Here is a 16,168-nt window from a genome sequence, read left to right as displayed (position 1 = left end):
ATGTCAGATCAGATATGACATGCTAGCAACTACATCCCACTAGATGATGAGACTGATGATGGAGGCAGAAAATGGCGTCCCACAGCAGAGAAGGCAGTTTATAATTCAAGTTCAACTTGTGACAAGTAGCTGCACAGATACTGCTCCACTGCAGTGTGTCAGCCCTTTATAGCCAAAGGTTTTCTTTAAACCCTTCCAGTCGTTTTTCTTTAAGTGGAATGCACGCCCCACATTTAAGGTGGTGTATATGTTAAGATGAAATAAACTTCATAATTCTGTCTGCTTGCCTTTTATCACCAGCATTTACTTGTACTTTTCCTTTCAATACTGGTAAGATTACTTTTGTTATACAAGTACAGGAGTTTGCATGTTCTCCCCGTGTCAGCGTGGGTTTTCTCCGGGTACTCCAGCTTCCTCCCACAGTCCAAAGACATGCAGGTTAACTGGTGACTCTAAATTGCCCGTAGGTGAATGGTTGTCTGTCTCTATGTGTCAGCCCTGTGATAGTCTGGTGACCTGTCCAGGGTGTACCCTGCCTCTCGCCCAAAGTCAGCTGGGACAGGCTCTAGCCTCCCCATGGCCCCCAACAGGATAAGTGGATACGGAAAATGAATGAATGAATGAATGAATATAAGTACAGTAAATATCAGATACTTTAAGACTTTGACTTTAAATGTATTCTAATAATTGACTTTCTCTTCTTGAAAAGACATTTTCTGGTGAAATATCTGCAGTTTTACCCGAGTATGGCTTTAGGTACTTCATAAACCACTGGATGTACTGAACACCAGCACAGCTGTGATTCGATCGTAGGCACGAGGCCGTGGGCAACAGCCCTCCCTCTCGTGTGATATTGGTTAAATGAAGTCGCTGTTGTGTGTAAACAATGACATTCTTTGTTTGGGTTTGCTGGCAGGAGAGGGGGCAATAAATTGCTATTGCTTTAATGAAACGAATACATTTTCAGGCTTCGCGCTTGGCACATCTTTTTTATTTAGAGTCCAGCTGTGAAAAACACATCGATTAGATTCATCTCACAAAGCCTCTCCATTAAATGAAAACTTTTCCGATGTGGCAATAAAGTCATACATGCCTAATAACAGAGCGTAGGACTGTAAAACACCTCCCCCTCCCTCGCTTTCTCTCACTCCCTCCACCTCTCTGCGCAGCTAAGAACAATGAGAAATTCCACATGTTGGGCCACACAGACGCTTTTAATTAGCTTGCTCTCATAAAGCAGAGCAGGAGAGCAAGAGGGAGACGATTTGTGAAGCTGATTCTCTGCCAGCCTGCGACTCAACCATAGTCTGATTCTAACTGGCATTGCACTTTTCAAACCAAACAAAGGCTCAAAATTAGAAAACACCATGAAACCTTTAAGCTTTCCTCAGAGACCCTTGGTCTCACAGGTTATGTGCTTTGGCAGAAGAAGAGAAGAAACAACACTGCAGGAATGATGAATACTTTTTTTTCTCATGAAATTCCACTAAATCACGACCATCCCGTCAACCCCTCTTACTGCTATTAGGCGTTCTTAATTTGCAGACAAAAACATGTAGCTATTATTCCAAATTGCACCAATCACACTTTCTACGGCTCAATGTCTGGAGCTGCACTTGGATGGAGCGCAGCACCAACATGCACTCACAGCAGGTTGCTCCATGTGTGATGGATCAGCCATAGATTGAAAAAAAATGGAGGCAGATGGTAGATAAATATAGGAATGTGAAATCGAAATGACAGAGCAGAGAAGGGAGTATCGAGGAGGCTGTTATTTTTGAGAAAAATGCTAACAGATTTCTTAAATCAAAGTGTGGAAGGCAGGGTGCTCCTGACGGCTTCAGAAGCAGGCGAGGTTGGGACTCTGGAGCTCAACTCCCATAACCTTCATTTCCACCAAGTAGCTTGTGACACATTGGAACATTTGTTTTTGTGTTGCCACTGTCAAAAGTTGTGGATGGTACCAACAGAACCACTGTCCCTGGCTACAACCACTGCTGATTGGTCATACATGCACACACCTGCCATTTATAAACATCCCATCCACTGTGACAGCAACTCTTAACACTCAAGCCTGTTCCTAAAGACTGGACCATAGCAAACAAGGCAAAAGTGAGTGATGAATTCACGGCCTTGGTCACAGAGAGTGACTTTGGGTGTGTTCATAAATCCAATATTATGACGCTCTACACTCAGATGAGAGCACTGTTGTTAAAGGAAACAAAGCATTCTGTTTCTACATGAATTAATGAACAGCTAAGTTAATCACACATTCACACTGCTTAGCGCTCTGCTGCTCCATCTCCCCAGACAGAGTACCAAAAGTATGTTCTGCTGCTCTGAGAGTGTGGTGCTCTGAATAACTAAACAATACAATCCAACAGCTCTCTAAAATGACAAACAGTTCAATTTGTGCCAGAGTTTGCTCCAGCACTCGGAGTAAGTGTTTCTGAACATACCCTTAATTGTCTGTGTTTCTCTATTGGCCATTGCTCTTTAGACATGATTAGAAGCTGACAGACCTGTATTACTGTATTCCTCATTTTCTGTAACCAGTGTCAAAAAAAGCATGATGGAGTGAGCAAGCTAGCTAGCTGCTATATAAGTTCAATATATGAACTTAATGCTTCATCTGCCGCTCCTGTCACAGCGTTGGTAAACACATTGCCATCATCAGTGACAGCAGAAGGTAGAGACAATTTGCACAGCTCATTTTCTGTAACCACTGTGATGTTAGCATAAAAGCATGGTGGAATTAGCAAGCTAGCTAGCTAACTAGCCAGTCACGGTTGAAATGGTAGTTTTGGAAATGGTTAAAGAGGATCACCTCATTAATTTGTTTGAGGAACAGCTGTGTCCATGGAACACAAGCCTAACATTATTATATATCCTCAAATATCATCCTAATAGGGGGTGCCACCACCGTTATGAAGAGAAATAAGTGGAAATAAGACGTCGGAACGGGTGCCGCCACCTTAGTAGCAACTAGCAACTAGAGGGTGACCAATTAATCGGTTGGCCAGTTACTTGGCACCAAAAGGATGTTTCACAAACTATCATTAACGGCAAAATTTGGCACCAACAGTGGCGGATAGCTGCACAACCACCTCCAGTCACACAGGGACTTAACATTACATCACTGACCCAAGCTGAAGAGGGGAGGGTTGTGTTAAATGACCAGTGGGCACAGCTCCAGAGAAGGCAAGTCCATGACTATGTCTAAGTGTAAGCCTACTGTTCTTCATTTTTAGATGTATTCACATGAGTTTTTGGGCTGGACCACAACAGCAGGGTAAGGTTCTTGACTGAGTGATGCTGCCACTTCCTGTTTCAAATTCAAAGCCCTTTAGCATTTCATGCATGGTCCAGCCATAAACTTGGTTTTGACCTGGTCTTGTTTGTTCTGAAAATTTAGCTTAACCAATGAGGTGCAGGCATTCCACTGCATTGTTATGCTACTTACAACTTATGCGGTGATTGCAATTCAGATAACAACCAAATCTACATTTAAGAGTACTGTCTTCACTGGAAATGCAAAAAAAAAAAAACAGATCTGGGGTTTAGGTACATGTCTGTATGGGTCAGGTACCAGTTCTAAGTGTACTATACTGAAAGTGTGAGGTGAAAACATGGCTATATCTTCCCTTTCATCTCTCCTGCCTTTTCCCCTTCACTGTTTGTCCTAGCACCTGTAGAGCAGAGCTGCTTCCTGTTTTCAGAAGACGGTGTTCCCTTACTCTACTGCACCACTGTGGCTATTAACAGCCCTCTCTGGTATGTTAAACTAAACAAAGCAGCGGAACAACAAAAACAGCTGTATTTACACTTTAGCACTCAAATCCAAGGTCCCATTTGCACAGTGGAGGTGAAGAGTTCAGTGACCCTGTTCACACTTTGCCATGTACTCTCCACACTCTCTGGGGTGTTTAGAAAATGTATAAGGAAATGAAGAGACTCACCCATGAACTGCAAGCTTCAAGTCAGGAACACAGATGTTGTCTTCTCCACAGTCCAACAGAATCTGAGCCTATAGGATGAACATAAGGGGTTATAAAAGGTTTAATAGGGGGATGTAGACTGTAAGGATCATACAATAGATGCACTTCTTTTACACGTGAAGAGAATTAGGCGCACAGGATAAATCAAATATCTGTTTATGGGAGACAATAGGATGAGTGTAGCAAGATGCGACATGTGGTATGACTAATACGTTCCACCCCAGCCTCACACAGACACACACCTGCACTGCAGTCCCCCTTATCTACAAGACATCATCACTGCATCATCAGACAGTTACAAACACTATTGTGGCTCAGAGGGACAATGTCTGACTCAGTGAGATCATGACAGGCGCAGACACACACCACCTGAACCAGCTGTCCCCGGCCTGCACACACACATGCTTTCTGTTTGCGGCATGAGCGAAGGAAATGATGAACGGAGGAAGTGTCCGGCCCCAGAGAGGCAGTGCCGGAGGACATACTCCTGTGGAGCTCGAGCACAAAGCTGCCAGCTCGCAGCTCTCACCAGCGTCCCACATCACAGCGCTATGTGGCAAACCACGCTTTTACCACACGCTACGCCACCCAGCGAACCACAGCAGTATATGATCATATGGAGAGGGAGGAGCCTAGAGAAACTTACTGAGACATGGGATATCTCTGTTGACCTGAAAAGCAGAAGTGGGGGCTCAGAGATTACAGTGGAGGGAAACACAAGAAAGGAAAAGAAACACTGCCGGATAAATGGACGACCGCTGAACGTGTGGCAGGGCAGCGGCAGGGAAAGCCCTGCGGATTGCCAAATTGCATCCCGCTGCGCCTGTGACAGTGTGATGATGCTCATGACGAAGAGGATAATAAATAGAAATAGAGGAGGAGATTAGAGAGAGCCAAGCGCCCCCCTTGTCATTACGCCATCCAGGGGCTCTAATTATGGACACCATGGTAACCACCATGCTAACTTGGCCACATGTGCACTCTGTATGTCTGTGTAGGGCAGGAGAACGGCGTTCGTAGGCCTGTCACTGTAGTTAAACAACAACAACATTGACCTCAGCATGTGACATAATGAGGGCACTGAAATCAAAACGCTTACTTGGCAAAATGAGTGGGATCCATTAATCAAATTCCCACTCATTTGGTCAGATCTAATTACATTTAAGAGGAACACCACCCAAATTATGAATTCCAAAATGTTTTTTCCATGGCCTGGGAAAGTCCAATCAATATTAGAACACATGAGATACTCTCTCTCAAAGCCAGAGACCAAAGACGGAAGTCTCAAACTTGTCATGTCATAGGGCATAAAGTCTGGAGCTGCTCTATAGACAACTCTTTTTTTGCATAGAGGTTGCTCTACAGGGCCACTATGAAGTCCCTTCTTTACACCACCTTGGCATTTTAACAAAGAATGGGGTGCCTGCTCTATCCACTAATCCACGACACCCAACATCAGCAGCTCCTTTTAAACAATAACAACGGCATGACATGGTACTAACTATCAGTTACCGTCCTTGGCATATGGCGCTGATCTCGTCCTATGCCTGGAGGGTAAGGAGATCCCAGAGCTCATTGTCTCCTAATTTTACTGATATTTTCTGCCATTGTCTTTCTTCTTTGAGTTAGCTGCTAACTGCTATCACCTGCTTTTTAAATCTCCCACCAGGGGGTCGCACACATAACATGTTGTCAAAGCGTCTTCTGGCCAGCTGTACCTTTTACATGGATGTTGATTCGGTGAAAGTTCACTGTACTTCAAAATAATGTGTGTTTTTACAAACTTGACATGTTCATGAGTCACTTGCGGTCTATTCAGAATGGACCTGCAGCCCACTTTTGGACCATGACCCATCAGTTGGGAATCACTGATCTAGAACATCTTACCCATTTCATTGTCTATGGAGCAGCACCAGACTTTATACCCTTTGACATCACCAAAGTGAGATTTAGCACTGTCACTTTTGGATTTGTTCATGCTTACTAATATTTTTGGACTGCCTTAGACCACAGGAATAACATGTGTTATTCTTAAAAATGGGCGTAGTTCTCCTTTAAGAACAATGAAGGCATTGATGCACCATTGCAGCCATTTCCAAGCACTAAAAAGGTGACAACAACTGGGATCCTTTCTGGTTTTCCACAAACAAATGCTTTTGTACAAGATCTGAGAATAATTGCAATTAATAGATCCATCATAATGTCTTAACTGCTTATAGAAACATGTGGACTGCGTTAAGATGAGAGAGACTGAGACTGTGCCGAGCACATCAACCATCTCTCATTCTCACTCCAGCTTGAAGAGAGTAGGAACTTGGCAGAGTCCGTGAAATGTTACATGGGCTGCCACGCATTCTCAGAGCATATGTGGGAATCAATAGGGCATCGTGTGTCTGATCAAGGCCAAGGCTGCGGTATAACAGCCACCCTTCGCCATTTATACACTGTTGCATTAACACAGACTAAAGTAAGATTAATGAAATGTGTTGGCAGTCTGACACTACTCCCACTCTCCCTTTTACACACAAACAGATCAGGTTTGCCCTCGTTGGGTGTTTGGTGAAAAGGGGCTTTTCCAGGTTTAAGGATGATGTTTAGCTCAGGCTCGTCTCAAGGTCTTGGTTCAGCGATAGACCACATCTGTTGGAGGCCCCAACAGCTTTGATATCTAGGAAGGACATCAATGACAGGGTTCAAGTCCTGATCCAACAAGATAGAAACAAACCACGATAGAGAGAGAAAAAGAGGGGGAGATAAAACTACGCTGATTGCCATTCCCCAAACGCTACAATCCGGTTGCTAAACTCACATATGGTGAACGCCGTGCCACAGCTGAAAGGATACCCACATGTTTAGCCAACTTAACTCACTGCCAGAGGAAAACTGGCAAATGCCGCAAGATTTCAACCAGATGGGCAAGCAGCCCGACTTTGCCCCACCCAGAAATATCAACCAACCTTCTGTGTCTGCAGCTCTGGAACGAGTCACCTATGTACCGTTACGCAGCTAAGCAGGCTGAGAACAATTCCTGCTGGGATGGGGAAACACTCCACTGTACATATGCATCACATTTTCATTTTGAAAAACAGCTTTCCAGACACTCTGGACCTCTTCCCAGCGGAGTAGTTTAGAATTTACATTAAAAAAGAACAGGCTCTTTCATCAGGGACAGGAGAACGCCAGTGAGTAGCTGGCTGGTGATACGGGGTATGATTACTCATATCGGCGGATATTCTTATCATCAGCTCAGTGAGAATGAGCCAAAGCAATCTAAGAACCATATGTATGTTATTAAAGAACACTGCCACAGCATATATTGATGCTAGAAGACCTGTAGATCACTCCAGGGTTAGTTAACTGTGCTGGATAGAAGACAGGGAGAGTGTAATGCACGTCAATATACCTTCTGCTCAATTACGCTGGTGGTCTGATAGTTGAGGATGGGCCGCAGGCCGTGGGAGTCGGCAGCAGCTTTTGGATCCAAGCTGAAGTTCAAGGCCACATAAATGGGGGAGAGTTTATCTCTGAAGTCTTTCTCATCCTGCAATCAAAGAAACACATACCAGGGTGTTAGTCAGATGCAGTTTGTGCAGAAAGTGAGAATCTGCTGGGCAAGAATATCACAGGATTTCGGTACACAGTATAATCGCTTTATATTTTTTAGAAAACCTGTTTTTATTGCACATTTTTTGTCAGTGATTATGATTGCTGAAATGGCTTAAGGGACAGTGCACCCCCAAATCAAGAATACATACTTTTCCTCTTACGTGATATTGTGCGTAGAAATATCTGCCTTCTCTGGCTTATAATGGAACTGAATGGCCCTCGGCAGCTTGTGGTGCTCAAAGCGCCAAAAAACGCATTTTAAAAACTCAACAGCAATGTCTCTTTTTAGAAATCATGACCCAGTTACTCAAGATAATCCACAGACTTTGTTGTTAGGAGTTGCATATAGGAACTATATATACAAACGCCACTGAGCTAGCTAGCATAACAGCTCAGCCAATAATGCCAATAATGTTTGTCTATGCACACTTCCTGATTCGGCTGGCAGGTGTAGTTCGGTAGAAAGAAAATAGTTCCCGCATGAAACTGCTCACAACAAGGTCTTTGGAATATCTGGAGTTACTGGATCATGATTTCTGAAAAGAGACACTGCTGTTGGCGCTTTGAGCACAACAAGCCGAGTGCCATCTAGTCCCATTATATTTGAGAGAAGGCAGACATCTCTACAGCTACTATCTCCAACACTCTGCACCTCACACCAAACAATCTAAGGTAAGAGGAAAAATGTGTGTTTTGGATTTTGGGGTGAACTGTCCCTTTCAGTCTCAGATGAAATAATAACTGTCATAGATGATTTTTACTAGTGAAAAAGAAGGCTTACTCTTAGGTAGATCTTGGTGTTGCTGCACACACGCTCGCCATGCCGCACTCTCACACTCCTCTGGAGCGAGGGCTGCTGGGAATCCAAGAACAGAGCCCTCCTCACTGCACCTTTCTGCTTGTGTTTATTGCTATCGAGCTGCACCTCCACCTGGAAATCTGGAACACACAGACAAATGAGCATTCATGGCATGATGAATGTTCTTGAGTCACGTAATGACAGGTTTAAAAAAAGGCCTCCATAAAGCCTACGAAGCACACACAATGTAGTCAATGTAACTCAACGGCACGGGGAACACTTGTATATAAGGGAAGGAGTAATTAGAGATAATAACTAGGGGTTGATATAGAAGGAGACTGAGCACAGAAGAGGTTTGATCATTAAGAGGTGGATCACAGAAGATATTTTTGCACGCTGCACTCCCTTCTTTGTCATAACAAAATCCAAAAATCCCCATCAGCTGCCAAAACACTTTAACCTACAGACGTGTTATGGATTTAAAACATTACCACTGGTGGCTATTCAACAGTTTCCTTACTAGTAATAAAGTGCAGATGTGGAAAATTGGCTCACCTAAGATGTCTGGTAGGTGCTTCCCATCGGCAGATATGCAGAAACTCAGGTTGACACTGTTTTGGACAGGAGGGACAGGGGCATGATGAGGGAAGCATATTCATATATGGCAGAGATTCAGTATAAATACACTGTGCACACAAGGACACCTCACTTGCCCCCGCTTGTTCTCTCACTTTCTCTCATGGCCCATTTTTCTGGTGTCAGCTCCTTACATGGTTCACATTACAAGGCACGAGACGTAATGGGAATACGATGCATAATATGAAAAAAATGCCAAATGTTTGGAGACATGCTGGCATCCGACTGCTTTCGCCAGCCAAGTTGATAAATCGGTGTGTCTCCGTTTCCACACACATCCCCCCCACACAAAAGGAATAGCGGAGTTAAGAAGGGTGAAATTGGGCGAGGACTCAGGTTTCAGTGCTGACCAGTCAATGGCTGTCTATATAAGCCTGTAGCTCTCTCCCATGACATCAGCTGCACAACATGCTGCTGCTGTCCAAAAGTCTGCAACCCCAAAACCCCCAATCCTTTTACTAGTAAACCCACACAAGAGGCGCAGAGCAAACACTGGAAGAAGTGAGAAAGGAAAAAGGGAGATTGTCGGAAAAAAAACACAGGAAAGGGAAGAGAGGTGAAAAATGAGACAGAAAGACACAGTGTACAAGGACTTCTTTCGAGGAGCAGTAATAACTTCATGTATAAGCTCCTGTGTCTGCCCGTTTCTGCACAACTGTGTGCGCACGCTCACGGGAGTCTACGTGTCCTGATGTTTCCCAGCTGTGTTCCACCACCAAACAATATCTCATTCAAAGCAAAAAACCTTCCAGCCCCTCCCCTCCCTCGCTCCCTCCCATTATCCCTTGTGCTCTCCTTTCACCCCCACCAAAAACTCCTCATCACCAGGCAACGTAGTGTAATCAAGACACATGTGTATACAAGAGTTTCCTTTATGGATCAGGATCTGGAAAGGGGGGCGAAAGCAGACACATGAGCACGGTGTCAACCATGTCGAGCAGCGAGCAACCGTCGTCTGTTTCCTCTCCCCGTTTCTGGCTGCGCACATTTGGTGGAGGCCAAAAAAGGCTAACAATGCTGCTATTCAGCATGTTATTCCTCTGCTCCTCAACAGAAACAGTGTGATATGAAGACATTTTGAAAATGGGTCAGATAAGAGCAGCTCTCGATACAACTTCAACCGTGACTGCTGATAGACAGGATATTGCTTATCAGAACTTCCTGCCAGGATAGGAGTGTTTATGCATGTGAAGGAAGTGGGGAAGCCCATCTTTTGGCAGAGGGGTCAAACAAAATACCAACAGAGAAGTACTGAAGCAGAGTCACAGGAAGCTGAGGGTTGATACCGGACATGCTGCATACTCACCAGGAAACAGGAATGCTGGTGTTTCCACTGGTGACGATGCAGTTCTTCTCTTCAGGGTTGATCATGGTGGGGTAAACTGTCAGAGAGGCACTGGTGTTGACAATTGGGCGGGATCTGTGGGTAAAGAGTGTAGATTGAAGACTCAGTCAGCAAAGATTAAATATTCTCTTTTACTGGCTTAAAGGACCAGCTTGACATTTAGGGAAATATGCTTATTGCAGTTGCCGAGAGTTAAATACGAAGATCGATACCTATCACATGTATGTTTGTCAAAGAGACGCTGACATTATCTAAGCTGAGCAATAAAGACGAGAAATGAAGGGAAACAGCCAGAGGTGTGGACTGGAGTCACTTGGACTTGGACTCTAGTTAGACTTAAGTCACAAATTTGATGAAATTAGACTCAACTTGAAAAGACTTCTCGACTTGGACTTCAATACCAATGACTCATGACTTCAACTGGACATGAGCCTTTTGACTTGAAAATACTTGTTACCTTCTCTTCAGCCCATCAATTAGAAAGTATTTCTAATCAAATAAATGAATTTGCCTTCTTTTCTTAAATCAACTGCTGTTAACAATATTCATTCCCAGCAATTCTACACTTGATTCCTCAGATGATCCACTTTGTTTGAACCAGTTGGCCACATTCAATCAAACTGCAGGAAAGAAATATGAAGAACTAACATCACATTACTGAGAGCCAGCTGGAAAAAATGATGCAGAAGATAATTTCGTTCTCATATAAAAACTACGCAGTGGTCAAAAAAAAAAAAAAATTGCAGTATCCAAAATGTGCGGGCCGAAAATTGTGGCTGGAGATATAACAACTTCCAACTTTGTACAACATTTGAAGTTGTCCAAAGAATGGTACATTGAGGCTAATATTAACAAAGCTAGTGAGCTAATGCTTAGCCAACATTAGCCTAACAACTGACAAATAAATACAAGTTTCAAAAGCGTCCATGATTTTTGTAAATGTAATATATCATTATTCTTTTATTATTTATTATTGAAACAAATTTGGTGATGAGTGTATTGTGACTTATTTACAACTCAAAACTAAAAATTCAAGACTTTGGACTTGACTTAAGACTTGAGTACAAAGACTTGAGATTCACTTGTGATTTGCAAAACTATGACTCGGCCCCATTCTGGAAACAGCTAGCTAGCCCTCCCTAAAGGTAAAAAAAAAAAAAAAAAAAAAAATCAGCCTACCAACAAATTTTTTTTTTTTTTTTTACCTTTGGACAGAGCCAGGCTAGATGTTTACCTCTGTTTTCAGTCTTTATGCTAAGCTAAGCTAACTGTCCATCTAGCGTAGACATGACTTTTCATTTTCTTAGCAAGAAATCCAATTAACATGTTTCCCACATACCTGTATAGAACTGCCTTACTAACACCAAAAGCACCAACAATGAGATCTGAGGAAAGACAGGAACAGAATTAGACAACATACCAAAAAGATTAAGAGCGCACAATGGTCATTGCAGTCTTCCAGCCTCACTGACCTGGGTATCCATTCATGTCCAGGTCCTGAGCACCCCTGAGGGAAAATCCAAAGCTGGCAGGAATACTCCCAGCGGCCCACTGGCCAGTGATCACCTGAGATGGCTTTTCCCTGAGTCCTTCTGAGTATCCATTATAGATGTAGACAAGTCCCTGCCGTTCCTCTCCTCCAAACGGACAGCTGATAGCCACGTCTGCCAAAGGCCAAAAGTGAGGAAATATATTAGACTGCAGCCACAGTGGTGATGTGCAGAGGTTAACAGAGAAAGTAGCTAATATTATAAGCTCAAACATTCCTTTTAGTATCGAGACTTAGGGTCTACAGCCAGTGGCTCTGTGAGGCTATACTTGAGCATAAATGATAGGTTTGCAAATTAGCAGTAAACACAAAATACAGCTGAGGCTAATCATGTCATTAGATTTGCTGGTCATAAACTTAAGTTTTAGCAAATTAAGGGTGAGCTAGAGGAAAAGTCAGTGGATCACCAAAGTCATTAGTCTTCATCCTTTTGGGACCATGAAATGAAATGTGCAAAATGTCAAGACCATTAATCTAGACCAAAGTGCTGGACTGGCCAACCATCCAACCGACATTTTCATTCCAAGCTCTGTCACTAGGGTGCTGAAAAAAGGTTTGTCTGGATTTGACAGTTCGCTTACCAAACCTCCAATCATTAAATTAATCATAGCAGGCGATATTATTGATTTCCAATACAATGCAATAGAAAAAATATCATTTACCTTTTCCATTTAGATTATTAACAGGTGTCCTTCTTTGCCTTTGTGTGATACCGTATTACTTAATTTGTAAAAACCTTCAAGTACTGACACTATTTCTACATACAGTATTTATATGTAAAACTCCCATTTTAAACTCCACTAAGCATGTACTCTATAAGTTACACAATTAGCATGTTACCAATGATAGCTAGCGAAACATGCTAGAAGTTAATGCTAACTTCTTGTGGCACAGTGCATAGGGTCTTTTTGAAATATGCCTCAAAAGTTAAATTTTTTCACTTAAAGTTTTTTTTTCCCAATTTTTTTATTTGAGGCAAATCCCACACTGAAAAATAGGAACAAGTAGTTTCGCCTTCAAGTTTATGGATGTTTCCACTGGACTGAATGGACTTTAGGTTGACTCACATATGTACATGAAGCTTAAACAACAGCAACATCGCTGACAAAGCTAACGGTGTTAACCACAGGGGAATCGGAGAGTAGGCACTACGCTTCTGCAACAGCACTGTCCCAATATCAGCGGTAACTGCTGTATGAGTGCAGTGAAAAGTGGCAGCAATGAGCCAGAAGGACCACACTGGGATTACAATAACAAACCACAGATAAGCTTATGATTGTGATTATAGCACTAGCATGGCTTCCTTTTCAGGAGGCTATTAATCCACTACATCGTAACATAGCAAATACTGGTTTGGTGCAGTTTTAATGCCCCGAATGTCACATACAGAACCATAAAATGTCATTTTCATGTGGGTCTGATGTAGAAAGAAAATAAATCATGATGCTAACTACTTTTACTTTAAAATATTCCATCAGTGCATTGTCCATCCCCATTACAATCCCCATGCTTACCATTGTAACCATCCTGGTTCAGATCTCCCAGTGGTGCAATGGTGCTACCAAATCTCCCATACACCTGGTTGCCTGTCAGTTGAGGTAGGCGGAGCTCCAGGTCCATAGGGCCACGCTGTAGGTAAACATAGACCCGGCCCATCTCTTCCAGACGACCATCAGAGCCCCGGACCATGAACATGGGAGCTCCCACCAGCAGGTCAGCCATCCTGCAGACAAGAAAGGAAAATCAGACAAACTCATTTAGGCTCAGACACATCGACGCCTGTAATGAGTCGCTGGTGGCATCCAATAGATTCTGCCAGCTAATTACCTGGCAAGAAGAGACGGAGGAAGACAGGGAGGATGAGGAAAAACAGACAGGGACGAGGCTACTCACCCATCACTGTTGATGTCAGTCGATGCCACGGCGTAGCCAAAATATGATCCCATCTGTGAAGCAAAGAGTTTACGTTAATTTGGCCAATGAAAATGTCATTATTTAAAGGCATTAATATAATCAAGATTTGTTCCTTGATAATACAAAATAGTCATGCTACTACAAACCTCCTTGCTTTCTGCATAACTAGAAAAAAAGGAGTCTTGAAGGAAACATGAGGGCTTGATGGGTTTTACAGTTAAGGCCCAGTTTGGTGCTGATTCTGTTCCAGCTCGGTTTCATTTTCTGAATTGTCTGTCATGACCCTCAAGTCTAAAAAGCACAGACATCGTAGGAGGAGGCTAAATTGCCAGAGTGTAAGCAAATTCACTTGTGATTTTATTTATTCAGCTGAGTCAATCATCACTGTTTAAATGAGCTCAGTGCTTTTCTATTCCCAGAACCATTTTGCACAAATTGCCACTGCACTTTCGCCTCAACAACTGAGCTTTACAGCAAACCACGAAAGAGACCAAAATCTAGTTAAGAGAGCGTTGTAAAGGAAATTATTTTTTTGCTTACACTTACTCAACAAATTAAGAGCTCTCATGAGGAGCCGAGCAATGAAAACAGAGAGGAAGTGGAGCATGAAGGAACTTTCTGTAGAGGCTGGAGCTCTCTGACTCACCTGCTCGCCAGTGTAGTTGATCATGGTCTTCAGATCTGTACCGTTCAGAACAGACACCTGCAACACAGCAGCCGCATATGGTGAACATCTTTTTTATAATGTAAGCACTATCTCTGGTATGGAATTCACTGCAAAAATAATTCCCACTGTGACAACATCTCTGAGGCTGTTTTCTTTCTTTGACTTTCCTGTATCGGTCCCAAATCTAAGGCCCAGGCCTCTCGCTCTAAAAGCACCAAAGTGAGTGCCAAAATGAGAGTGATGATTAAGCTTTCTTACCGAACCATAAAGCATGAGTCCTTTTGGAACACCGGCCACAAAATCTGGAGGTGCACAGAGAGATGAAGCAAAGATTTAGAAGGGAAAATATACAGGTCAAGCCCAGCAGGAGGGTAAGAGAATTCCAGTGCTGACAACGTTTCCAGCTCAATAATCATGTAAAATATTGTAGCTGACTTCAGTTTATGTTCACTTCAGTTTAAATATTTGCCTTGCTATTATGTGTTTTTTCTCTTGTACGCTTCACCTAACTTTGGCCGTGTGCATGTATACCCTATTTTATTGACTTACCTTCCACTTGATCGCCACTGAATTCCCCAACAGCAACAGAGTAGCCTGCAGACAAGAGGACAGATATGAGCCTCAGCTGGCATGGCAAGTTATGTGTGAGTGTGCAGCCATCATTAAAACAACCAGAATCATAGAAGCCTCTCTTACCTTGGTAGCTGTCATCATGTTTAGACTCGACCTGTTTGGTTTGGATCTGGCCGCCCACAGACTGCATAAAATAGCCCGGGTAGTACGCTTTGATAATTTCCTCCTTCGCTGCAGAGATCACCTGACCTAAAGTACGACCGAGGAGAAATAGAAAATAACTTTGAGGCTTGGTTTTTCTAAATTTTCGCGTGGTTGATCGGTATGTCCAACATACCTTGCCAATAGTAGCTGCCTGGCCCTCCCAACACCACTTTGCCATCCTGAAAGATAAAACCTGTGAATTACTACAATGAAAAAGGAAAGATTATCCAGGTTATTCACTGACAGGAACATCGTTATTACCGTTGTGAAGTCAGCGCTGAATCCTCCCTGACAGTAGCCTTGTCCCTCCGGATCACTGATCTCTGAAACACACAGAAGTGGAGCATCATGAATTATTCGATGTAATAATATTCAAGAGCTTCTGCTTTTGAGGCACGACTACATCAGCAAAGGCAGGTTTCCTTATTTACCACCCAGAAGGAGGGCAGCTGTCTTATTAAAGGTGACCTATGCTTTTTCTGTTTAATATATAATGTTATGATGTTGGATACTCATATTAAACGCAGCCAAGGTTTCAAATAATGAGGTAAACATATGTAAAATAACCCCAGTGAGCAAAAACCTCAGGCTGCAGACTATTATGGATACTCCTGATGCCAGTGTTGTTTTCTACTTTGGCTCCAAGCTGATGTAAGCTTGTGATAGATTTGCTCCAGGCTTACTACTGCAAGTAGCAGTTAGCCTACACTGCTACATGTAGCTACATGCTAAAATCAGGGAAACATGTAACCTTGTTTGCTAGTATTGTTAATTTGTAGCCAATTTAGGATCATATTCCTGCTGGGACATGTCCAGTTTTGTTTAAAAGCTTTTATTGGTGATTTTTACTGGGAGAAAGTGACACTATACACATTCA

The 16,168-nt window shown here is 42.9% G+C and overlaps 1 protein-coding gene across 1 annotated transcript in view; it reads right to left on the bottom strand.

Annotated features, from left to right (window-relative positions):
- The window catches only part of itga5 (integrin, alpha 5 (fibronectin receptor, alpha polypeptide)), a 52,571-nt gene that overhangs the window by 13,373 nt on the left and 23,030 nt on the right, over positions 1 to 16,168 (bottom strand). The window contains exons 5-19 of the mRNA XM_049580154.1: positions 15,553 to 15,614; positions 15,425 to 15,470; positions 15,211 to 15,336; positions 15,064 to 15,108; positions 14,773 to 14,816; positions 14,494 to 14,550; positions 13,827 to 13,879; positions 13,448 to 13,656; positions 11,857 to 12,048; positions 11,724 to 11,769; positions 10,346 to 10,459; positions 8,959 to 9,014; positions 8,386 to 8,543; positions 7,402 to 7,539; positions 3,960 to 4,027 (exon numbers count right to left, since the gene is read on the bottom strand). Of these exons, the coding sequence (XP_049436111.1) occupies positions 3,960 to 4,027; positions 7,402 to 7,539; positions 8,386 to 8,543; positions 8,959 to 9,014; positions 10,346 to 10,459; positions 11,724 to 11,769; positions 11,857 to 12,048; positions 13,448 to 13,656; positions 13,827 to 13,879; positions 14,494 to 14,550; positions 14,773 to 14,816; positions 15,064 to 15,108; positions 15,211 to 15,336; positions 15,425 to 15,470; positions 15,553 to 15,614 (1,414 nt within the window). The remainder of the gene's footprint in view (positions 1 to 3,959; positions 4,028 to 7,401; positions 7,540 to 8,385; positions 8,544 to 8,958; positions 9,015 to 10,345; positions 10,460 to 11,723; positions 11,770 to 11,856; positions 12,049 to 13,447; positions 13,657 to 13,826; positions 13,880 to 14,493; positions 14,551 to 14,772; positions 14,817 to 15,063; positions 15,109 to 15,210; positions 15,337 to 15,424; positions 15,471 to 15,552; positions 15,615 to 16,168) is intronic.

Source organism: Epinephelus fuscoguttatus, linkage group LG7, assembly GCF_011397635.1.
Source record: "Epinephelus fuscoguttatus linkage group LG7, E.fuscoguttatus.final_Chr_v1".
Taxonomy (NCBI): domain Eukaryota; kingdom Metazoa; phylum Chordata; class Actinopteri; order Perciformes; family Serranidae; genus Epinephelus; species Epinephelus fuscoguttatus.
The sequence above is the reverse complement of the archived record's forward strand: the minus strand, read 5'-3'. Positions and strand labels throughout refer to the sequence as shown.